General features: G+C 54.0%; 6 protein-coding genes across 6 annotated transcripts; 3 read left to right on the forward strand and 3 right to left on the reverse strand.

Annotated features, from left to right (window-relative positions):
* Positions 1 to 505: 505 nt before the first annotated feature.
* MRS44_004933 (uncharacterized protein) lies at positions 506 to 3,934 on the forward strand (the record flags this gene model as incomplete). Its single annotated transcript, XM_046268707.2, has 4 exons — positions 506 to 567; positions 622 to 772; positions 826 to 2,795; positions 2,848 to 3,934. The coding sequence occupies 4 exons, from the start codon at positions 506 to 508 to the stop codon at positions 3,932 to 3,934; spliced, it is 3,270 nt and encodes a 1,089-aa protein (XP_046135913.1).
* Positions 3,935 to 4,766: 832 nt separating this feature from the next.
* Positions 4,767 to 7,796, reverse strand: MRS44_004934 (uncharacterized protein; the record flags this gene model as incomplete). The annotated part of the gene is made up of 3 exons (XM_065622386.1): positions 4,767 to 6,857; positions 6,914 to 7,171; positions 7,230 to 7,796. 3 exons carry the CDS (start codon positions 7,794 to 7,796, stop codon positions 4,767 to 4,769), a joined length of 2,916 nt encoding a protein of 971 aa, XP_065478458.1.
* A 2,313-nt stretch (positions 7,797 to 10,109) lies between these two features.
* MRS44_004935 (uncharacterized protein) lies at positions 10,110 to 11,651 on the reverse strand (the record flags this gene model as incomplete). Its single annotated transcript, XM_046278315.1, has 1 exon — positions 10,110 to 11,651. The coding sequence occupies one exon, from the start codon at positions 11,649 to 11,651 to the stop codon at positions 10,110 to 10,112; it is 1,542 nt and encodes a 513-aa protein (XP_046135911.1).
* A 1,973-nt stretch (positions 11,652 to 13,624) lies between these two features.
* MRS44_004936 (uncharacterized protein) lies at positions 13,625 to 16,597 on the forward strand (the record flags this gene model as incomplete). The annotated part of the gene is made up of 1 exon (XM_046283924.2): positions 13,625 to 16,597. The coding sequence occupies one exon, from the start codon at positions 13,625 to 13,627 to the stop codon at positions 16,595 to 16,597; it is 2,973 nt and encodes a 990-aa protein (XP_046135910.1).
* Positions 16,598 to 16,876: 279 nt separating this feature from the next.
* Positions 16,877 to 20,853, forward strand: MRS44_004937 (uncharacterized protein; the record flags this gene model as incomplete). The annotated part of the gene is made up of 7 exons (XM_046280884.2): positions 16,877 to 17,065; positions 17,442 to 17,449; positions 17,497 to 17,761; positions 17,811 to 17,888; positions 17,999 to 18,746; positions 18,858 to 19,231; positions 19,282 to 20,853. 7 exons carry the CDS (start codon positions 16,877 to 16,879, stop codon positions 20,851 to 20,853), a joined length of 3,234 nt encoding a protein of 1,077 aa, XP_046135909.2.
* Positions 20,854 to 21,153: 300 nt separating this feature from the next.
* Positions 21,154 to 23,071, reverse strand: MRS44_004938 (uncharacterized protein; the record flags this gene model as incomplete). The annotated part of the gene is made up of 6 exons (XM_046275519.2): positions 21,154 to 22,050; positions 22,103 to 22,198; positions 22,255 to 22,327; positions 22,385 to 22,499; positions 22,582 to 22,843; positions 22,979 to 23,071. The coding sequence occupies 6 exons, from the start codon at positions 23,069 to 23,071 to the stop codon at positions 21,154 to 21,156; spliced, it is 1,536 nt and encodes a 511-aa protein (XP_046135908.2).
* Positions 23,072 to 23,824: the final 753 nt, after the last annotated feature.

The following is a 23,824-nucleotide window of genomic DNA, read 5'->3' on the forward strand; positions in this document are numbered from 1 at the left end:
TGTCCGACGTATGACTGCCGTCGGATTTCCACGCACCGCCCCGACGCCCCACGTCCCTGACCGAACGTCCATCTCCGCGGAGCGTTTGTCAAAAGAGACGCCAACAAAGGCCGCTCCCGAGCCGTGCGGCCGCTGCCCTCCCTAAGCTCAGTGATTGGTTCCCCTTCCGATGAGAGGGCCTCTGCCACCCGGCTGGCCGATCTTTGATAACGAGACACAGAGGAGTTTCCCCCCGTGGCGAGTAAAACGTTTCTCCCGGAGATGCCCATGGCACCACGACCGAGCCGGAGATGCAATTCTCGATAGGGAATAAGGAGCCATGAGACTCCAGGCAGAGGATCCATAGCCATGGGCCTCGAGACCTCGAGACCCTCTCACAGTCCAGGGCTCCCGGTTCCTATCAGAACTTGTTTATAACCATGGAATCTCCTGAGGTCCCGCTACAGGATTTCTCTGAGGGTATTCATTCCATAGGGCTATTCACAGTCAATTCAATCCGCCCAACATGAGTGAAACACAGAAACGCCTAGTCGTTGTCGGACTGGGCATGGTGGGCATTGCTTTCATGTAAGTGGACTCGACACTAACAAGGTAGCGATACATGATCTGACGGTTTTACAGAGAAAAGCTGCTCAAGTACGATGCCACAGCAAAGGAATACTCCGTCACTGTTCTTGGAGAGGAGCCATATCTCGCCTACAACCGAGTAGGACTCACAAGTTTCTTTGAGCACCGCAAGATTGAGAACCTGTACATGAACCCGGCAGAATGGGTAGGTTGAGCCGCATCTCACATATCCCGGCAAGCCACTGACAAATAGTGTAGTATGCCGAGGCAGAGGGATCTCTCAACTACCACGTCAACACCAGAGCCACTAGTATCAACACGGACGACAAGACGGTCGAGTGCGCTAATGGCGAGACATACCCCTACGACATCCTGGTTCTGGCCACCGGCTCCGATGCTATCCTTCCTCGAGGCCTTCCTGGCCATGACGCCAACGGCGTTTTTGTCTACCGCACAATCGACGATCTCAAGAAGCTCATCGAGTTTGCCGACTCCAAGCTTGGCACCAATGGTGTGGTTGTCGGTGGCGGTCTGCTCGGCCTCGAAGCTGCCAAGGCCATGTTGGATCTAGAGCGCTTCAACAGAATCAGACTGCTTGAGAAGGCTCCCTATGTCCTGAGCAGACAGCTCGACGACGTTGCTGGCAAGATGGTGGTGGACCAGGTCTCACAGCTCGGTGTCGACGTCATGCTAGGCAAGGGCGTTTCCAGAATCAAGACTGACGAGGAGAACAACCTCACCGGTGTGGTGTTCGAAGATGCCCAGGAGATTGATTGCTCAACGCTATGCTTCGCCGTTGGCGTGAAGCCCAGAGATGACCTTGCTAGGGTATCTGGACTTGAGGTCGGCCAGCGAGGTGGTATCGTCGTCAACGATGACTTGAGAACGAGCATGCCAGATATCTACGCCATTGGAGAGTGTGCTAGCTGGAGGGGAATGGCCTATGGTCTTATCGCCCCTGGTGTCGAGATGGCAGAGGTCCTCGCCTTCAACCTCACACAAGCGAAGCTTCACTCGCCCAGGACCTTTAAGCGCCCCGACCTGAGCACGAAACTCAAGCTTCTTGGTGTCAACGTCGCCAGCTTCGGTGACTGCTTCGCCGACCGTGATGGTCCAGCGTCTCTTCCGCCCAAGTTCGCCAAGAACCTGCAAAACGGCGACGTCTCTTCGACCAAGTCGGTGCAGGCCTTGACATACAAGGACCCTTTCCTCAACATCTACAAGAAGTACATCTTCACCAAGGATGGCAAGTACCTCCTCGGCGGTATGATGCTCGGCGACGTCAATGACTATGTCAAGCTCGTGCCTATGGTCAAGTCCATGAAGGAGCTTGATGTTCCCCCAAGCGAGCTCATCCTCGGTGCAAAGAAGGACGACGATGGCGGCGACGACCTCCCTGATGATGCGCAGGTGTGTTCATGCCACAACGTGACAAAGGGCGACATCGTCAAGGTCGTCAAGGACGGCACATGCAAGGATGTCACGAGCCTCAAGAAGTGCACAAAAGCCGGTACTGGCTGCGGTGGTTGCGTGCCCCTCGTCACCACCATCTTCAACCAGACCATGGCATCCATGGGCAACGAGGTGACAAACTACCTCTGCCCTCACTTCAACTACTCCCGCGTGGATCTTTTCAACATTGTCATGGTCAAACGCCTCAAGTCTCTGCCAGAGGTGATGCGCGAGGTCGGCAACGACAAGACCAGCGTCGGCTGCGAGCTGTGCAAGCCCGCCGTGGCGAGTATCATGGCCTCGCTCTGGAACAGGCACGTCATGGACAAGACCACCTATGGTCTGCAAGACACCAACGACCGCTTCCTGGGTAACATCCAGCGTGATGGCACATACTCCGTCGTGCCTCGTGTGTCAGGTGGAGAGATCACTCCTGAGAAGCTGGTCGTTATTGGTGAGGTGGCAAGGAAGTACAACCTCTACACCAAGATCACGGGTGGTCAGCGTATCGACTTGTTTGGAGCCAAGAAGCAGGATCTCCTCGACATCTGGGGTCAGCTTGTCGCCGCAGGCATGGAGTCTGGCCACGCCTACGCCAAGTCCCTGCGTACCGTCAAGAGTTGCGTCGGCTCAACATGGTGCCGATTCGGTATTGGCGACAGTGTTGGCATGGCCATTCGTCTCGAGGAACGGTACAAGAGTGTACGAGCACCACACAAGATCAAGGGTGGTGTAAGTGGTTGCGTTCGTGAGTGTGCTGAAGCCCAAAGTAAAGAGTATGTTTCTACCCCTACCTAATATTCACCTCCAAATCTAACATGATGTCAGTTTCGGCTTGATCGCCACCGAAAAGGGCTTCAACATCTTTGTTGGCGGAAACGGAGGCGCAAAGCCTCGCCATGCCGAGCTGCTGGCAAAGGATGTGCCTCCCGCCGAGGTGGTTCCCATCCTGGACCGTTACCTCATGTTCTACATCCGCACAGCAGACAAGCTCCAGCGCACGGCACGCTGGATCGAGAATCTCCCTGGTGGTCTCAAGTACCTCCAGGAAGTCATCCTCGACGACAAGCTGGGCATCTGTGCTTCGCTCGAGGCCCAGATGCAGGAGCTTGTCGACAGCTTCTTTGACGAGTGGGCCGAGGCAATCCGCACACCCGCCATCGCCGCCAAGTTCCGGCAGTTCAACAACACGGCCGAAACAACGCCCAACATGGAAGTCGAGTCGGATCGCGGGCAGAAGCGGCCCGCGTTCTGGGTGGGCGACGCCGCCACTGACGACTTCCAGGGCCTCAAGGACAAGTGGTCCATGACGGCGTGGGAGCCCATCATCGAGACGTCCTACTTTGACGGCGCTGATGAGCTACCCAATGGCATATCCGCCACCATCAAGCGCGGCGACACTCAGCTTGCTGTCTGGCGCATCCAGGGTGTTTACTACGCCACGCAGCAAATGTGTCCTCACAAGCGTGCGTTCATCCTCTCCGACGGCCTCGTCGGCCAGGAGCCCTGCGACAAGAAAAAGTCCTCCGACGCACCTGAGGATACCAAGACCTCACCCTGGGTTTCGTGTCCGCACCACAAGCGCAACTTTGACCTCGGCAACGGCTCCTGCAAGACGGACGAGAAGCTCTCCATTGCCACGTTCCCAACTGAAGCCCGTCCCGATGGCATGCTGTACCTCAAGCTCCCTCCTGTCGAAGAGCTCGACGCCGCACTGGGCACAAAGAAGTGGATGGTCAAGAAGGGAGAGGCTGGCGAGGCGCCGCTGGCCGAGCTGGACCGACGTATCAAGTTTGTTGGTCTGCGCGGCAAGAAGCCAGGCGTGAGGCCGACGGCTGGTGGCAAGATGTCGACCAAGCCCCTGGAGCTGATGGCTGGCGCCAATGGCTGCGGAGGCGGTGCACCAGAATGGTAGTCATCCATGATGAAATAGACAAAAAAGAGAAAAGAAGACGGCCTGGAGTTGAGCGTTTCATGAATCACTTGATTGTTTAGATGAGAAAATCTGGGAAACGGCGGATGAGATTCGATCATGGGTTGATTTGTATGGGATATCTTTCGTTGTGTGGATTAATAGACATATACCCCTCGACTGACCAGGTCAATCCCCATCGCCGTGACGTGACGTAACGTATAGATAAAAGTAAAGCCCGTCACCCAAAAAGGTTCGAATCGACAAAAAAGGTCGCCCAGCACGTTCAACTCCGTAAAATGAAGTCCTCCAAGTCGAGAGGTTTCCTTCTCATTCCCACCCGGCCAAACCCAGTCGACCAGGCCCCTTCTCCCGCCTTTCGCTTATAAAAGTGTGCTTGCGTGTGTGACCTACGCCGGACACGTAACAAAAACAAGAGGAGACATAGAAAATGGAAGGATTGGTAAAAAAGAATAATGTACCTTGAGAAAAGAGGGAAAAATGAAATGTTGTAGTGGTTGTTATCGTCGAAACACTTGACACAAATCCGATTGCGCTGTGCCAATTCCTTTGCGTGTGTCCCTCTCCTTCGTCCTGTATTGTCCTTTTTATCCGTTACCAAGTAAAACTCCTGATGCCACCTTTCTAAGAAGCAGATACCCATGATCGTACAAAGTCATCTCAAAAGAGTAAAGTGAAACAGATTGCAGAGGTGATCAAGTGGAGTGTGTGATAGGAAATATATCGGTAGATGTGTGTGTAGGTAGATGATAAGTGTGTGAGTATGGGTGTATCAAGTCGCGGGTAAACATATATAATCGCTTGTCGTCGTCGTCTAGCATCCGTCGTCTTCGCATTCATCAAGGCTGCCGTAGCCAGTGTCCGAGTCCATACCCACCACGCTCTTAGTGATGGTCAGACACCGGTCCACCACCTTTTCTCGGACATCAGACGTGACGCCGCACTTCTCTCCAGGCGCTCCGCCCATCCACAGACGGAGACCGCCAGATAGTCGCTCCAGCGAGGACTGGAACGTCTCTGCCGCAACCTTGTGTTCAAAGAGCTCCTCCATTAGTTGCAGAGCTGCGGTGCAGCCAAGAAGAGACATTTGGGATGTATTGCCCCTTGTCATGATGGATTCAATAATGCGGAGACCTTGATGTGTGGTGCCAGGAGTGCACTCGACTCGTCGAAGGTGGGCGATGGCCATGGCGCAGCGGAGAGCAAGTCGGAGGTCGGGGGTCGAGGCTTGAAAGCTTGAGTCGATGATACAGATAGAAGTGCTCAGCAGAGCGTCAACCTTTTCATTTCCCATCGATTGCAGGGCCGAGGCAATATTAGCTCCACGGGCCTTGTCAATCAGGACTGCACGTGCCACGATGGCGCGAGCTTGCGCAGTAGATCCGATCGGGGCGGTATTGATAGCCAGCTCAATGTCGTCCGTCTTGGTGAGCAGAGCCTCCTCGTCCTTCTCCATAGTTGCCAACATGACACGGTGCAGGGTTTGAGTCGACCACCAGGCTGCGACGGCATCGAGAGGGGAGCCAACCGCCGTGTCGTCAACCACCGAATCCATTCCGTCCATGGGGGCCGTAATGTTGTAAGTGGCCTCGGTGTTGAAGGCCAGATTGTGCGCTCGCTGAATGATATCCTCGTTAAGCACCTCGTCGCATTCCTGTTCGACCAGTGCAGCCAGATGCTCGGGCAAGTCATCGTCATGTTGCTCAGATGATCCTCGGCGAAGCTGTGTTAGAAGACGGTTCAGTTGTCGGGCCTCGTTCCACTTGGTCCGTGCAAGCTTGGCGGCAATGGCGTTGCTGGCGCGGAGATGTAGTCGGTTCTGGCTGGGATCCCACAGAAGGAGGCGGATATGGAGGGCCTTGAGCATGAGTCTCATAGGGCTATCAGGGAGGGTACCAGAAGCGAGTAGAGTGAGAACCAGGCGGCTCTTGTTAATCTCAACGTCGCCGCCAGCCAGCTGAGAGTCCAGGGCGATACTCCACGCCTTGACTCGGGCAGTCTCCTGCTCCTCGGTCAAACCGGTAAGCATCTGGTAACCATGAATACCAATAGCATTGCGAAGGCTAAGCTTCAGCGTCTTGAGAATGAGAGCAGCCGCCTCAAGGAAGAAGTTATGGCGAGGAACCCAAACAGTCTGAATAGCGGTGAGCCACGCCTGTCGGCGAACGTGAATGGGCGAGGCCAAAGATGGCGCCGCCTGCAGAACGCCAACCTGCGGCTTCTTAGGCCTCTGCTGGGCTTTGGCGAATAGAGATGGGAGGAAGACCCAAAGGAAGGTTCCCAGAAGCAGGATTATCCGTAGAGAAGTGTGGATGTGGTAGCCCATCACGTTGATGTCAAGGCCAGACGCCGCAGCTCGGAGGAGGTGAAGAGGCACAGCGAACAAACCTCGGCCTTCGGGCTTCTCGTTGCTAACCTCATCCTCTCGCACCGCTTCCAAGATCATTAGGCCAGCAAGTGAACCGACCATGAGCTTACCAAAGTAGGGGCCGGCATTGTTCCATCGATTTTGCTGCATTTGCTGCTGCTGCTGGATCTGTTGCTGGCGGATAAGCGCAGGGTTGCCTCCTCGGTAAGGCTGTTGAGGCACAGGATATGGTTGACCAGCAGCCATCTGCGCCGAAATGATCCTCTTCATGTCATCGGGAACCTGAATCATGCCCGCTGGTGGAGCGCCACCCTCCTGCGTCGCCGACATTGGTGACCCGACAAACTGTTGAGAATCTTGGGCGTACTGAATTGGTGTAGGTGGTTGTTGGAGAGGGCTGATTGCCCCGTTCATGGCGCCGGCCATGAACAACTTTTCAAAGGCAGCGATTCGCGCCTGCATCGCACCGTTTTCGTCGAGCAATCGATTGTTTCGCTTCTCAAGATGTCGAATGTATTCCGTCGCCTTGCTCAAAACCTAGTTGTCATTAGCCTCGTGTACCATGACTGCAGACGTGACATGACGCGACATACGGTAGCCTTATTCAACTTGTGAGCTGGAGTCAATCCGTGAAGCTCCTCGCGGTCCTCGGTCGTATCTTCGCCTCGCGCGCTCTTGGACATGATGCGCAGACTGGGGACGCTGTCCCTCAAGGCGGCGATCTTGTCATTGAGGTTCGTCCGGTATCGCTTCTCGATCATATTGTGGGCCGTCTTCTTGACGGGCTGGTTGCCATCATCATCTTCCTCTTCCTCGTCAGGGTCAGCGGAGGACTTGCGCTTTCGTGAGGCCTTGGAGGACATCTCGGCGGGATCTGGTGAAGAGAACCCCCGTCTTGCCCTCACCAACAGCCGAGTCGGGGCTGGAGGCGCTCTTGGGGGAGTTGTACTGGAGATGGGGCGGCATGGCGATGTTGCGCAGCTTCTCCTGCAGTGCAGGAGTTAGGTGGCTGATGATGTGCGGTTGAAGAATGGCGGGATCCTGAAGGTTGCCCGGGCCCAAGGGCGGGTTCGAGGGGATGGAAGCGGCGTAAATGGACTCGGGACTGAGGGTGGTTGCCGCAAGGCTGTCGAGGCCGGCAGAGACAGGCAGCTGCTGGAGATTCTGCTGCTGATCCTGACCGAAGGCGAGAGCCCAGGGAGAAGACTGATAGCTAGTCTGAGTGGGAGGAGCGGTGCTGGAGGGGTCGTACGAGTCGTAAGGGGGCGTGCCGTTGAACTGCCATGCGGCGGCGTCGTAGTATTGCTGCTGGGTCTGGGGACGGGAGGAGGAGGAGTCGTTGGGCAGGGAGGAAGAGGAGGGGTCGGATTTCACGACCGAGCCATCGTCGACGAAGCCTAGATTTGGATCCTGGAGGCCAAAAAGGCTATTCGAAGAGTCATGGTCGGCCATGTCAGAGAAGTGGGAGCTTGGCATGGTAGGGCCAGCACCATGCAGCAGCGATGGGCTGATTGAGGGTGAGAATGGGCACCACGAGGCGAAGGGGCCCAGTTGTTGGGGTGTCGCCGACAGAGGAGCTGGACGGGTGGCGTGTAAGAGGGCGAGGCCTTTCGGGAGAGCCTGGGTGGTGAGCCGATTGTGAGGCCCTCACACTCAGATCTCCCACGCTGGACTCGTCGCCGGAGCGAGAATTGCTGGCTGACGGCTACCTATTTTTCCCCGTCTCGTTGATATTCTTCACTATCGCTTCTCTCAATCTGCCTCTATCTTACAGAGGCGTGGGCGTAGATGCGACAGCGGCTGACGGGCTCTGACCTGACGACAGGCGGTTGACGATTGCCCACGGGTGGTGTCTGGTGTGTTCTCCGGGGATGGGATGGGATGGGATCGACCGATGGACGGCGGATGCGGCCGAACGTTCGATGGAAGGCCGGGGTTTGCGGCAAGGGAATAGCAGCGCGACCTCGCAATGGTGGTCTGACTGGAAGCAAAATACGCTTGATGATGGTAATGGGTGATTGAGGGAAGCGATGGCTGCAAGGAATTCGATTTGAGGAGAGGGACGAGTATGGGCGGAAAATCGTACGATGGGACCCGGATATCAGCCCAGCGACGCCCAGTCGAGTCCGCGCTTGGCCAAGCCCGTTTTTCACTCTCGCTCGTGAGGAGCTCAGGGGGCCCACTTGTTTTTTAAATGTCTGCTGGGCCGCACCGCACCACATGGAAATGGAATACAGTGCGCAATTCACCTGGTCCTTTTGCTGGCCAGAGACACGGCGTGGTGGTTATTGGCACGGAACACCCCCGGAGGAGGGGGGCTTGCGGCTGGGACCGTACAGTGTTTCCCGTCCGGCTATGTCGAATTGGCACGGTACATGTTCTCGCCCTCCCCTCCAAATTGCTCACTCGAGGCCTCCCCTTGAGATGTCGGCAAAACACCATGCAGGCCCAGGAACCTCGGGGAAATGCATCAAGTGCAACCTCCATGATATACTATCTATCCACGCTATATTTGTTTTATTATTCCATGCCAATCATTCGACATAGTCGTGTCTCCTGCATAGCTCTCGCCCCCTTGTCTCTTCTCAAGCATGATGACTCAGCCAGCCCTAGACACTGTGCAACCCATCCAGCCAGTTCCCATTCGCGGACTGATGATGTCTTCCGTTGTTGCAGACAAGACCTTGTCGATGAAAAAAAAAACCCCCTTCCAAAAAGACCAGGGTTTTATTCCATAGCCCCAATCAGGCCCGAGCCCCGTCAATTCTCACCCTCATCATCATCCTGTTCTGTTGGTCCTGTTGCCGTTATCTCTCAAAGCACAATCGTGGCAGGAAGAGACAGGCATGGGTAAGGCTTTGTCTCGGCCTAGCCACGCGAGTTTCACTGTCGTACAATTCTGGGCCGCCCCGCGCGTGGTTCACACGAGAGAGCGCACACGTTCCAGCAACAGCAGTGCCTCTTTTCTTTTCGTACCGGAATCCGGGTGCATCTCGTCAGCACTGGTGGTTGCCGGGACTTGACCTGTTTGGTAACGGCACAGTGGACCCGTCGGATGCTGCCCTCTTCCTATCGTCCCCTTGTAACGGTTGTAACCTCACCGTATGGATCATCAGCAATCGATCAATCAATCTCCTACCAATCCCAACAAGGCCAGAAAACAATTAAGTTTGGCGATGCAACCTGTCCTGGTTCATTCGGATTGCTCTTCTTGGGCCTGCCTGCCATGAGCAAGACAAGGCAAGCCAACGCAAGGCAAATGCCCCCGCCGCCACCAAATGGGCCGTGATGCAATATCAGGGGGTCCATCTCCGATGATTAGGTTGCGTCACCCTCAGTCCCGATGCTTCCTCACCCTTGATCGAATCTTGCTGCATCTGTCGTTATTCTCCTTCGATTAGCGGCCCGATCCTAGAAACCACATACATCACTTGTTGATGCACCCCGGATTATGAGAGAATTAGCAAATCGTATTTCGAAGAAACACCGCATATGCGGTGGTGCTCTGGCCGGGACGGCTTCAAGGTCCAGCCAGGTCAACTTGGGGTAACGTGTACAAAAGATTTTATGCAAATAATGCCCTGTCCCTCTCCTGGTATCATACTATCTCCCTCCCAGCAGGCTCTATTGCCTACTTGATCAATACCCAGGGCTTCCAGCCAAGGAGATCCAAAGTCATGGCGACATGATGGTGACCATCCAAGTGGAGGTACCGTTTGACATCTAGGAAAAATATATGTGACGCAAGAAATCGAGAAAAATAGTCCTACCAACTCCCGCATGCTTCGATTACCAAATATCATCGGCGCTCTTCACCATCTCCAGAGTAGGAGTCTTGGGAACCATGCGCTTCATCCTCTTCCGGTCTTCCTTGGTAACGAGCGATGGGGTCATCGGCATGCAGGGTGTGAAGGGCTGATAAGGAGAGTATGGGACTGCACCAGCGGTGCGAGGGGTGATGCCTCCACCAGGCGACAGAGGTCCCTTTCGCTCGAACACTGTCTGCTTGGTGGTCTGAGTAATGCTGTTGGGTGAGGCCATGGCAGGTTCATAGGCACGCAGGGGCAGGGCACCACCGGCGCGGACGGCTGAAGCGGGTGTATTGGAGCGGTTGAATGTCGACCCAGGCTTAGGCGATGAAGGCAAGGACGGAAGAGAGACGTTGGACGGGAACCGGGAGCCGGGCTTGGGAGACGAAGGGAGGCCGACCAGCGGCGCCTGAGAGTGCTCCGAAGTGGCGGACTCGGGTTCGCGTTCGTGCTCGGTAGGTGCTAGCGACTCATTCCGACCGTGGCCAATAGGAGGAAGCTGTGATCCAATACGCTCATCGATGGACTGGACGCTCTCGGGTGAGATGTCGGGGGTCGGAGGAGACACGTGAGTCGAGGCCGGGGCCGGATACGGAGCCTGGTCGGTGGGGACCGGAGGTGGTGCGGCCGGGGCGTAGTGGCGGGGCGGGATCGTGTTCATTTCTTGCGACTCGTGGCGGGGGAACTCGGTAGACTGGGGTGTCATGATGGGGGATGAAATGTTCATGCCCTTCATAGACTTCTTCTTTGGTGATCGGAGGGCCGAGAGGAGTGAGGAAGTCCTTGACCGGCTCTTCTCCTCACGAGAGGCATTGAGATCCAGGTTGGCAGGCTTGGTCCTTTCCTTCTTTGATGGTGATGATGCCGCGGACCGAAGAGACAGGATTGAGGCCGCTGTCGAAGGACCTCGCTGGTGGGCGGCGGTAGGCGGGAGGGGATCATAGGCAACTCCTCGCTTCTTGGCGTCTTCGGCCTCCAGGACGTGTCGGTACATATCTTCGAGCTGTGACTGAGCCATGACTCTGTCTGCTGCCACGACTCTCTGATCAACAAATGGGTTGGTACCGGGTGCGCCGATGGTTGAGTCTGGCGATGGGTGGATGTATGGGTTCGGGCTGTTGGTGTCGGTGCTGTTCTTGAAGTGAGGCTGGATGAAAGAGGCCTCGGTGATGATGTTCAATGGCACGCCGGGCTTGGATGCAAAATCTGGGATGATATCTTGTTTCGCAAACTCGACTTCTTCGATTCCGGCAGCAATATGGTGGCGACGCTTCTTTGACAGAGCAACCAGTGTGAGGGCGACCAGCACCAGCGAAGCTGCGTATGCTCCGATTATACCGCCGATCTGAGCGGGGAGATGGTCGTTCACAGGTCCGCCTGGGATGGGTTCGTCTGTGGCTTTGGGGTCGCTACCTCGGGCGGCGAGAACCTGGGAGCGGGCAAGGTAAGGCTGAGCAGTGCAAAGGAGTGAAAGAGGCAGAAGCAGGCCGAGAGGTATTGTTAAGCGGGCACCTTGAAGCATCGTGGGGGACAAGAGGTCGGAGGCGAGGCACCTTTTGACTTGTTGGGAGGAGCCAGCTTGTGCGATGTGACCTCCTGAACACAGAGAGACGAAACACTAGGAGAAGAGTATCATGCACGGAAGACGGAACTTGCGGTATCAATAGGGTATATAGCGGGCTGGTGGTGATGGCCCATTGCTCGACGTTAGCCGCTGGACTCGAAGGCTGGACGCTGAGTCGCCAGGGCGCACGAGGGGACCCCAGGCCACGCCGGTCCTCTGGCAACCGTCGAATGGTGGCACACGCATGAGAGGCGTCCGAGAATAGCTCGCCATCCTAGGTGGGTGACGGCAGGAGAGTGGTTGCAGCCGAGATGTGAGTTGAGAGTGTGACGAGACCATCTACGAGCTGTGGTTGGATGGTTAACCGCCGGGCAATAGAGTGTGGAAGCGGGTGATTGGCGGTCAGTTCCCACTCGCCAACCACCGCACTCCACATGCCTCGACCTCTCTCGCCTCTTGGATCCCGGGAGCCAGGATTGCAAATCGCTCTTGTGCCTGTAAAAGATTTGTCTGTGGTCGGGACTGGTCTGGTCTGGTTTGCCGGAGCGGGGCGGGGCGAGCCACCATCACCACCAGAGGTGATGCCACGATGGGAACGAAAATGTAGCTTCTCTCTAATACCATGAGTGATTCTACATGAGGTTGTTAAAGGAATAAAAGAGATATCATACGTACATTCATTCTTTAGATCTTACTTACTACTATTCCTTTTACTATGCCTTACCCAGGGAGAATACCCCAATGCTTGGCCCGCCTGACGTGGACAAAGTTGTTCCAGCTTGATTGTTCCTGGATCTACGATATCCAGCCCTTCAATCATCAGCCATCCCACACCACCATGGCCCAACAAACAATGCGTCCCCTGGTCTAGGGGTCCGTGGGCCTCAATTCGAGGCCCAATTGCCTGCGTCGCCCGCCTTGTCCACACTCTCGGGCCTTGCATGGCGGTGGAGCGTCCCAGCCCAGCTCCTCATCATGTGATGCTTCGGCCTCTTCGAATGAGATGCTCCTCTTTGTGTGACATCACATTGCTCGACGTCCCAGGGGCGACGGTGTAGTTGGTCAGATACTCATCACTGGCGCCTATCGTCAAGAGTCGCACTACTATCGCACGACTAGAGCTTCACGCTACCCTCGGGGAAGGGGTTTGGTGATTTGGTTGGTGATTGCACATTAGCTCCGTGACCATCACAATTCAGCCAACTCCATAATTCACATCATATCGCTCAGTGCTCCAAGAGAATGCGGTGAATGTGATGCCGAAGTCCGGAAGCGAGGAGCACGCAGCTTGTGTATGGTTACAGTGATGCAGATCGCGCCGTGATATCTCGAGTTAGTGACTGTGATAGTGACTGGCGACGGCAGTAATGTGACGGGTGATCTGATATCACTCTCGGTAGGAGAATGTCGGCAGAGTTAGTACTCGAGTGACGGATCTATGAGGATTTTGTTTTCAGCTGAGCATCGGTTAGAGCTTCGGCCGTGATTTAGGAACCTTAGCAAATGGCGTCCTCATTCATTGAGCACCTCGCTCGACGGATCTATTTCACACAGGAATTTGACAAAGTTTAAACCCATAAACTATATTGCAGGAATGACTTGAAGTCAGTATAATGAAGTGTGATGCCATCAAATTCCAAGTGCACTTTCAGCCGCTTTCCTCTTGCGGTGAGAAGAGGCTTAGTTACCCTGCACCAACACAGAGATTGAAGGTCACATGACATCGCGAGGCTCCCCCCTTCGCGTCGCGAAATGGAATGGGCCATTAACGCGCCCGTCATGCTCCCCGAATCGATGCGATACTGAAGCCGGCGATTGTCCTGGCCTGCAAACTCGAGTTCTCGACCACGGCACGAACCGGAAGAACCTTCGATGATAAACCACTCCTCGAGAAACGAACCCCAACGCGTGGACCCGTCCATGTCCTCAGCATGCCAGCTTCGAACAACGAAGATGCGATCCTGCGGTCGCTGAACCAGGCACAACGCCGTGCTGTGACATCCCCAGCATCCACCGTTGCTATCTTGGCCGGTCCGGGCAGTGGGAAAACACATACCCTCACATCTCGAGTAGTATGGCTTGTCCAGCGTGTTGGCTACCGTCCCTCGGACGTGATCGTCGCCACCTTCACCGTGAAAGCCGCTCGAGAGATGAAGGATCGCATTGGGAAGGCCCTGGGCGAGGAATGCGAAAAGAAGATCGTGCTAGGAACGTTTCACTCGATCGCTCGTCGGTATCTATCAATATACGGGAATCGCATTGGACTGGACTCGAAATTCGGCATTGCGGACGATGGAGACTCCAAGGCAATCATCCAGAGAATCTGCAAAAGGCTTGAACTCGGCATTGAACCACTTGCAGCCAAGTCCTGGATCAGCAAGGAAAAGGCAAGAGGGCCAAATGCTGCCCCATCACAAGGGACAAAAAAGCGCCCAGAAAACCCGGGGCTGAGGACATGTTATCAAGAGTACCAGACCCAACTCAAACGCTCGAATTTACTGGACTATGACGACCTCTTGGTAAAATGTGTCGAGTTGCTGAGAGAACACCCGGCCTGTGTTTCCAACGTTCAAGCGGTTCTCATCGACGAGTACCAAGACACCAATGGCATCCAATATGAGTTGATGAAGCTGTTCGCCCAAGCCAACCATCGAATCACGATTGTGGGTGACCCCGACCAGAGTATCTACGGCTGGCGTTCGGCCGAGATTCGAAATCTCTACCGCCTATTACGAGATTACCCCGACACGGACGAGGTGTCGCTGGAGGAGAATTACCGATCGTCACAATCCATCCTCGACGTATCGCTCAACGTCATCCAGCAAGACAAGAAGCGATATCAAAAAGTTCTGCTACCGGTTCACACTAAGGGCGCGCGACCTGTCCTCAGAACCCTCAAGAGCTCAGCTGCAGAAGGCGAATGGATCGTCTCTGAGCTCAAACGAGCAGTCATGATGTTTGGAGAGATGCTCAAGTACGAAGATGTGGCAATCCTCCTGAGGTCAGCTGCTCTCTCGCGACACATCGAATCTGCACTAGGAAAAGCTGGCATCGCGTATCGAATGATTGGAGGACACAAGTTTTACGAGCGAAAGGAGATCAAAGTGCTACTGGATTACTTGCGCGTAGTGAGCCAGCCAGAAAACAACGATGCGCTGGCAAGAGTCATTAATGTGCCACGACGAGGCATAGGCGAGGCAACGATCAAGTCTCTCCTCGAAGAAGCGGAAAAAGCCAACATGAGCCTCTGGACATTGATACTGAAACATTGCAGAGGCACTCGCAAAGCAACCACCAATATCCGGCAAAAGATGGAACAGAAGCTCAACACTGAGCTTATCAGAGTCATCTCAACTCTCAAAAAACAAGCAGACGGAATCACCCAGAGCAGCCCCGTCACCCTAGTCGACCTGATTGAGCAGTTGATCACCCAGCTCAATTTCAAAAAGTACCTGGAGGAAGAATACGCCGAAGACCATGAGCAGAGGTGGGCCAACGTCCAAGAGTTTGTCAACTTGGTGAGCGATTTCATGAGGGATTTCGGGTCGATCGATGAGGATGCACTTCCCGAGATCGAGAACCTGGACCAGGTGAAGGTGGACGACATGCTTGGGCGGTTTCTGGCCAACGTCTCATTGGCCTCAGACGCACAAAAGAATGATGGATCGAAAGATCAGAAATCCGTGGTTACAATCTCGACCATCCACGCGGCAAAAGGATTGGAATGGCCTGTTGTCTTTGTTCCCTCAGTCTACACTGGATCGATACCCCATGCGAGGTCCGAAGATACTGATGAGGAAAGACGACTGCTCTATGTGGCCATGACCCGCGCCCAAGCTCTGCTGTATCTCAGCTGCCCCCTCTACGGCTCGCAGGGGATGAGCAGCAAGGTTGAGCTCTCGCCATTTGTTTCGCCATTTGCCTCAAAAGCCTTTGCGAAGCAGGGCCCATCATTTGACCGACGAGTTATCGAGAGTGCAGCCAAGATCCTCGGGAGAGAGGCACCAGCCGAAAAGTCCATTTTCGCAAAGCTGCCTCCTATGTTTTCACCGGAAGACGATGCTTTCCCCGTTGATCCCGTCGATCCTAAGAACGTAGATGGACATGATGAGGATTCTGGCCGTCATTATTCTCGTGCTCCGAAACGGCAACGCACGTCGCTACCGAATGACTCTTACGACGAGGCTGAAGAACTCCCATGGCAGAGGGAATACACGACAACGATGGAGCAATCCGCCGATTTTACGGTTTCCGCTCTTCCAGGATTCACAACCGCCGGAGCGCACAAAGTTGCACTCGACGCTGTAGCGGCAACTAAGGCGCAGCAACAGACTTCAAAGCCTGGGCCGAAGAAGGGATCGAATCGACGAGGGACTGGCCAAAAGAGCATGATGAGTTGGTTGAATCAAGGTCCAAATGCACCACGGCCACCACCAGAACCACCGCGACAACAGCAGCAGACCAACTCGTTTTCCAAGGTACGCTACGAAGCTGCTCTTGCGCGGCAGAACAGCCTACCGGCAAGACTGCCTACCCAACATCACCAGCAAAAACCCGCTATCGACCCTGAGCTGGCAAACCACAAACTCTCTTCAGCTCGACCATTACCGAAGCCCAACGTCCCTAAGACAGACAGCGGCCCTCGAAAACCCTATGCTTGCTTCTCTAGCTCCCCGCCCCGGCCCCCTCCGAGGGACCAGGCAGCAGTCGAAAATGGCAACGAAGAGCCAAAGGCAGCGCCTAACCGGCCAGCCTCAAGCCTCCATGCCACAACGTTCATGTCGGTCAAGCCGCGTGGAGGCGTGAGGCGGCCTGTAGGATTAGGCCCTGCGCCGTCTATGGATCGCCTACGCAAGCCCTTCAAACCGCTGACGATTAACCGACCGAAGCGTCCGGGTGACTGAAAATAGTTATGCGTCATGTCGGGAGTGTGCGGTCGTTTTGGTTGGTTTTAAGGCGTTAGTGGTTGGAAGGGGGCGATCGTCAGCCATAACAGGCCGGCCTTACGGTTAAGGATAACGGTATCGCTATTCAGCGTCATGTCATGTTTAGTATAGATTATGTATATATAGACTCGTGGGATCTCTCGAAATGAGCAATTCAACAATCAAACAAGCTTCACACAAACAGAACATCTACCTCTTTATCATCATCGACTGTCAATCTCAGACATCCTCATCACCATGTCTCCCACTCTTATCGCCCGGGCTTCATCCCCTGTCCTCCAGGCCACCCGCAAGAACTTCTCCACGACCACGCCTTTTCTCAAGACTCTGACTTCCGAGAGCGCTCCATCTGCCGCGAGCAGCACAAAGTGGAGGTGGAGCAACCTGTCGCCTCGCACCCGGCGATACATCCTCGTTGGGCTTGCTGTTAGCACCTGTGTCGACACTTATGTCGTTTACAACTACTGGCCTCGCATTTTTGGCTCGGAATGATATACTGATTGGATATCTGGACGGTGGGGTTAGAATGGTTCAATTGCCGCAGGATTGTTAATGGTGTCTCACCTGTCGCGGCTACATATGGCTATTGAGTTGATTTGCTTGGATATGTTGCCTGTATCATGGACGCTCATTAAGTTATCCATACACATGTAACCATGAAATGCATTCACCAGGCCAATAAAGCGGTATCCCTTACAACGCCTTCATAGTGACCATTGCTATTAACAAATTCATCCCTACCCGGAGCCCGTAGCAATTTCACCTCAAGCGAAAATTATCGCCGAATCTGAATCTCCATTAGTTAGGCAGGTACGGGTGGGTAGGTAGCCGGGGCTGCACTCTGCGTTACCTCCTAGCCTTCCTCAACTCCCCCCCAACCAGACCACCTTTCAACACCAGGATTCCTTCTTCCATTCTCAAGAAAAGACCAACACGCAAGAATTAGAAGAGAATGTTCCTCTATTCACTCGAAGCAACGCAATGAATGACAGCGGCGATTCTGGGAGTCAGACCTCCTGGGGTGATGCAGGCCCAGGAAGCTCCTTCAAGTCGTGGGAGTCTGCCCTCTTCCTAGACGATGAGAACCGGAAATTTCTGGGAAAATTCAAAGACCTCGGAAGGGTATAGGGAACGGCGGCTTATCTGATCTTCAGTGCTAAGCCTGATACAGAGCCTTGGATGGGGTTTTCTATCAGATTTCTTCTCGGTCGAAGCAATGATGATGACGGCTTTGGCATACGTTACCGAGGTGGGCCTTCACACGTTTCTTCTCTCGATGAATGCTATTTCTAACGAATAATAGCAAACCGGACATATGGAACCCCAACTGTTTTGCGACAATACCGGCTTTTTGTCAAGCTCCCTCGTGGGCGTTTCACCTATACGGCTGAGGCCATCCCCAAAGGCCACACCCTACATGGGCGAGTCTGGAAGAAGAAGATCGAATTTACGTTGCTCAAAGTGTCACTTGAGAAAGGTGCCCATGCAAAGATTGATGGCTACTGTATGCCGTTCGCAAACTCCGACAGTGTGGCAGACACGTTGTTTAACGACAATGCGCCCATCGCCGGCTCAAAGCCTCTGCGAGAACTTCTCGAGAAAAGGGAATTCACCATTCTTGTCTGCGAAACTCGGAAAGATCTAATCTCGAAATGGCATGAGAATATTCTCCCGACCCCTTTTAGCTATCCTTACGGGAGGCAGCATGCTTGGAACATGCATCGGTATCAAGCTATGATTCCATGGGCCCAAGGCCACCAGTTCGAGCCAGCATGGTCATTTCACGATGACAACTCACACTTGGCCGCTCTCACTCAATCACAAGTCCAGGGCGCTGTGTGGCTTCGCAATTCCGCGGATAGCATCGCCACACTCGAGCTTTCCGCGTTGTTCATCGATGCCGGGTTGGACACACTAGGATCTACATACTATGTTATCGTGCCAATTAACAAACACTACAATCCTGACACCCGGTCAGCTTGGCAACATCTCTCTCGGCGCCCAGTTCTACAGCTATGCCTGTGTGACGATCCCAAGGCGGTTGAGTGGGAAGCCAGAATTGTGCACCATCCTCATGGTATCAACGCTATTAAGACAGCTGGATTTGGTGAATTCTACCTAGTCCTGCTAGCAAGAAAGCGATTTTCAGAGGCGATGCTGGACAAAGGGCAGGACGGATAGAATCTCGTTTCCCTTCAGTTCAACGCACCAACAGCAGAATGCGAGAGAAAGGTCGATGCGGTCTGTCAGTTTCATCCCAAAGAGATGCCATCCAACCCTGTAGCCGTTGGCTTACGAACTGATGTGAGCGGTCAACTCCTGCAGACCATACCGATGGACCTTCAATTGAAGATGAGTTACCATCGAGATCTTCTACGTGGCACTGGCTTCCACCCTACCATGCGTCAACAGGGCACAGGGGCGCTACAAGATGCCAATTACTACCATTGGGCCCTGCCAGCAGTTGATATCTTGGATGGTATTGATAAAAATCACGTTGACGCCATGATAGAGGAGGTGCCCCTGGCTGACCGACCTCGTCTGCGAAATTACCTTGGTAAGAGACCACTCGGGCTTGGCATCATAACTGGAGTAAGTACCTAGTTCGAACGCATTCCGATGTTTATTCTGACGATGGATAGGGGCCTGGGTGCGGAAAGACGACTGTACTAGCTGTCAGCGCCCTTGCACTAACAAGCAGCGTTGGTAGAGTCTATTGCAGTGCTCCGTCGGATGTGACCGTGGACAACTTTGCCTTTCGACTCGACCAAATCACCTTCAGTGTCACCGATCGGCTGAACAACACCAAGCAGTCGAATTGCACCACTCGTACCCATTGCAAACTCATTGTACGAGGCTACAGAATAGATGATGAGATTGACGCATTCTTCAGCTTGTTGCAGAGTCCTTACGCTGGGGGTCGAGCACTTCCTGATTCTGCATGGGAAGAGCCAAGACCATGGAAATGGCATCTATCTTTGACATTTTGGCTGCTATCCATCCTTCGCTCTCCTGTTGTTCGAAGCCTCCGACCAGACGACAGCCCGGGTCTTTACCAGATGCGCGACGATATTGACAGGCGAGAGAAACTCACACGGCTTCGTGCCGTGGCCAGACGGGATATTAGCTGGCCTGAATACAAACGTGGTGGTGGCAAAGTGCCAGTATCAACGACCGGAGCGTTACTAATTGAGATTCTGCGCCATGCCGACATTGTGTGCACAACCCTGACCATATCTTGCTCCAAGCAAGATCCCTACATCAACTGGAAGAACGAGCTTGCCAAGGGAATTACAGTCGACGACGCTGGGAGCATCAGCCGCCCTGACCTTTACTCTGTGTGGGGAAACACTCTCCTTCCATGCCTCCTAGCCGGGGATGATTATTCGATCCCTCCAGCTGTCGAAGGGTTCGAAGTGCGGGACAAGAGTCGCAACTACATCAATCGCCTGGGACAAGACGGTAGGATATCTCCATTGGCCTTTCTCGAAGCGAGTGGCTGGCCAATTTTTCGCCTAAGGACTCAACTTCGAATGCCTCAGAGTCTATTTCAGCTGTGCCAACAAGGAATGTACCTGGCAACCCCTTTACACTATCGTCCCAACAGCGACTTCGACCACCCCGAGTACGAACTTGGCCGAAAGCTAGAACTTTATCTCACCAACAAGCACCTGGACTTGGCGCCTGTTGTTTCCAACACCTTTTATGAGGTGTCTATTCACTGTGAGCGGTCGTACTGCCACGTGAATCAAATCACCGGCTCCAAGCAGAACCCAGTTCAAGTTCGGGTTGCATTGAGTTTCGTCACTGATTTTGTCAAGTGTAAGGGAGCAGACCCATCGGATATTATCATCAGCCCTGACAAGGCGAATGTCGATCTTGTAGAGGATATGCGGAAGGGGCCGGATCACTTTATGCTGCCTGGAATGAAGCCAGCGACGACCATTGAGGATTTCCAAGGTTGCGAGAGCAAGATCGTTGTGGCTATCCTTGGGGTTACACAAGCAGTTGGTCCCCAGACCCTTGCTGACAACCGACTCTTGGCTGTGATGCTCAGTCGCTCGAAATGTGGCCTGGTCATTGTCGGAGATATCAATACATTGGGCGTGAAGAACCTAAGCGACGACTTCTCCGGGTACAGGTCAAAGCGTCGCAAGAAACGTGCGTTTTATGCCCCTTCTTTCATGCTCCGCAATGTATTAAAAGGGTCATAGAAACAGGGAGAGTCATTCGTGTGTAAGGCTGTAGCTGTGGTGACCAAATTCGAGACATGTAAGGGTGTTTCGTTGATAGAAGATGAGGTACATCACTATCACTTTTCTAATAATCCAACAGATATCAACAGCTCATTGTTCTATAAGTGGGAATAAGACGTCAAGCGTGTGGCCCAAGACGCTGTGTCTCAATCGACGGACTATCCAGGGGCTCAGACACGTTAAAACTCAACATGGCGAGATGGCGAATTCCTTATTAAGTCTAGATCTAGGAATTGACAAATGAATATGTCGCTACAATTAAAAAGGGATCTTGAAGCCGGAAGTTCGCAGCTTCTGGAAGACGCCCTGGGGATCGTACTTCTTGCTAGCGGCCTGGAGCTTAGCAAGGGCCTCGGCGCCAACAGTCGACAAGGGGTCTTGGGTAAGGTGGGCGTAGTTGATGAACTTCCAGGGCCACCAGGCATCGAGTTCCTTGGCCTTGGCCTCGAGGTCATCGATGTAGGCCTTGAGAAGGGGGAAGGCGGCCTTCTCATTGTCCTCGCCGTGGGCGGCCCAGGTAAGAAGGAACATGATACCGTTGCCATCCTCGGTGTACTTGTCGAGACCCATGACGTTCCCGCCGTTGGCGACACCCTTTTCGGCGATGGACTTTGTGATGGGCTGGAACATGCAGAGAGTGTTGAGGCCAGAGTCGGCGCTGGGCATGAGCGCCTCGAGGTCCTCGTTGAGCTTGTTGAACTTTTCAACGGCGTAGCTGAGGATCTCGGCGTTGGTCTTGAAAGAGCTTGTAAACCACACGTTGCGGAAGCCAGCAGGCTGGCCGGAGCCAAGCTCGAGCGTGACGGTGCTCATCTTGTCAACCTTGGTGGTGTCCTGCTGACGTCCCTCGATGGCGTAGTAGCCGTCGAACGCAGCGGGCTTGATCTTAGCCTTAGTGTTTTCGATGGCGGCGTTGAGGATAGTGCCACCGGCGAGGGCGGGGAGATAAGCCCAGTAGACAATGCTGCTCGAGTCCTCGTCATTCTTGACGTTGTCGGTAAAGTCGAGAAGAGCGTCGATGACGGCGGGACCGGCCTCGGGCGTGTAGAGCAGGTTACCACCCCAGATGACGGGGTTGCTGCGGTCCTCAAACTCGATGGGGATCATGTCGATACGGGTGATGAGACCGAAGTTACCAGTACCACCCTTCATGGCCTGAGGGCAGAGTTAGTAGGGCCACTGATGGTGTAGAGTCGGACAAACTTACCTGCCAGAGGTCGGCGTTCTCGTTGGCGTTGGCCTCGACGATTTCGCCATTGGCCAGAACAAGCTGCCAGCCGGCAACGGTATCGCATGACATTCCCTATGAACTGTGTGAGCTGTTATCTTCGATAGTCTTTAGAAGTTGGCATCACTTACATGAGAAGCAGAGTGGAACGAGTTACCACCACCGGTCACGAAACCACCGACACCAACTGTTCCAGCGCGTCCACTAGATGACAACGGTCAGTCAAGCATTTTCCGATGATAATGAGTCAATCGGACTTACCCAGCGACGACGAGGCCATGAGGGGCAAGTGTATCATAAACGTCTTGCCAGTGGCCACCAGGCTGAACACGGGCAAGGTTCTTCTCAGCATCATACTCGGTGCCATTCATATAACCTTTGGGTTATTAGTGACTAATCGTAAGGGGTTGAAGTATATTAAGTGGGATAGACAAAGGACAATAGAGGATTTCACTCACCAAAGTCGATGGTAATGCCATCCTCTATCGAGTTGGAGAGGGCAAAGTTGCCGTGGCCACCACCCCGAATGCCAAAGTTGCACTTATGCTGGGTGATGACCTTCATGATCTTGGAGACATCCTCGGCCGTCTCGGGCAGGGCGATGCAATCCGGTCGAAGAGCGGCGCTAACGGACCAGTAAGAGTCCATCCGGTCATCGTAGAGTGCTTGGCTCTGGGTGACGACCTTGTTGCGGAGGCCAGCTCGGGAGAGAGCAGTACACTGAGGTGATATCTCGTTAGTCATGATGTATGGTATTGATTGAGAGGTGATGGTGAGAAGAGAGGTGATATGATATGGAATACAGCAAGCACCGTGATTAACTTTGACGGCTGTTACAACGTAGGTTTTACTTACACATCGGTAGCAAGCCTTAGCGGGACTGGCTGAGGCGGTTGTGGCGCCAAAGGCCACTGCTGAGCTGGCAGCAACAAGGATATCAAACTTCATGTTTGGGGTATAAAGAAAGGATGCCTTGGGTCAAGGGCGTGCAGGATTCAAACGAATGTGATGCTCGACACGTACAGCGCAGTGTAGGCGTCGCGTTGGAGAGACGGGTGAGGGTGGGAGGCAACGATCTGCAGGTGCTCGATGAGGAGCGTCGTCTTTATTAGAGGGATCTTCCCCTTGGTCTTAAGCTAGACTAACAATAGGAATTGTATTTCCGTCCGGGCATAACATGACGGGCTATGCTGAACGAAAGCGGTGTTGGCTCCCCGATATGGGGACGGAGGATGAGGAGGCATCCATCCCTCGACCTGGCCGTCACAGACCAGTGGGGGACTAGCTGAACTGCGGAACTGGGAGAGAGATTTGAATCTCGGCAAGGACGGAGAGTCTTAAGGTCCACCAGTGTGATGACATCAAGGTCGGAGGGAAGACGCTCATGAACGCCTTTTGATATAGGCTTACCCACTTGGTTCTTCTGGAAATGCTATTAGATCTGCAAGTCTTGATTAACAGCACGTGGGATACACGTGAAGAAGATATTAACATGACGGAACAAAGTCCGTGATGCAGACGGAGAGATGAGTGGGATCACACCATTGAGCAGCCACGCACTGCTAGAGCTTACTGCCACAGCCTTCAGGAACTGGTTCCTCCCTCCGGCGTAGAAGGCTTCACCAACAGTCAATGCCCTCTTCAGTGGCGTTCCCCTACGCCCTGACAATCCCCGGCTAGCGTCAAAGCCCCCCTGGGGAT

The sequence above is a fragment of the Fusarium solani genome (assembly GCF_023522795.1).
Source record: "Fusarium solani strain SB1 chromosome Unknown bctg00000002, whole genome shotgun sequence".
NCBI classification, from domain to species: Eukaryota; Fungi; Ascomycota; class Sordariomycetes; order Hypocreales; family Nectriaceae; genus Fusarium; species Fusarium solani.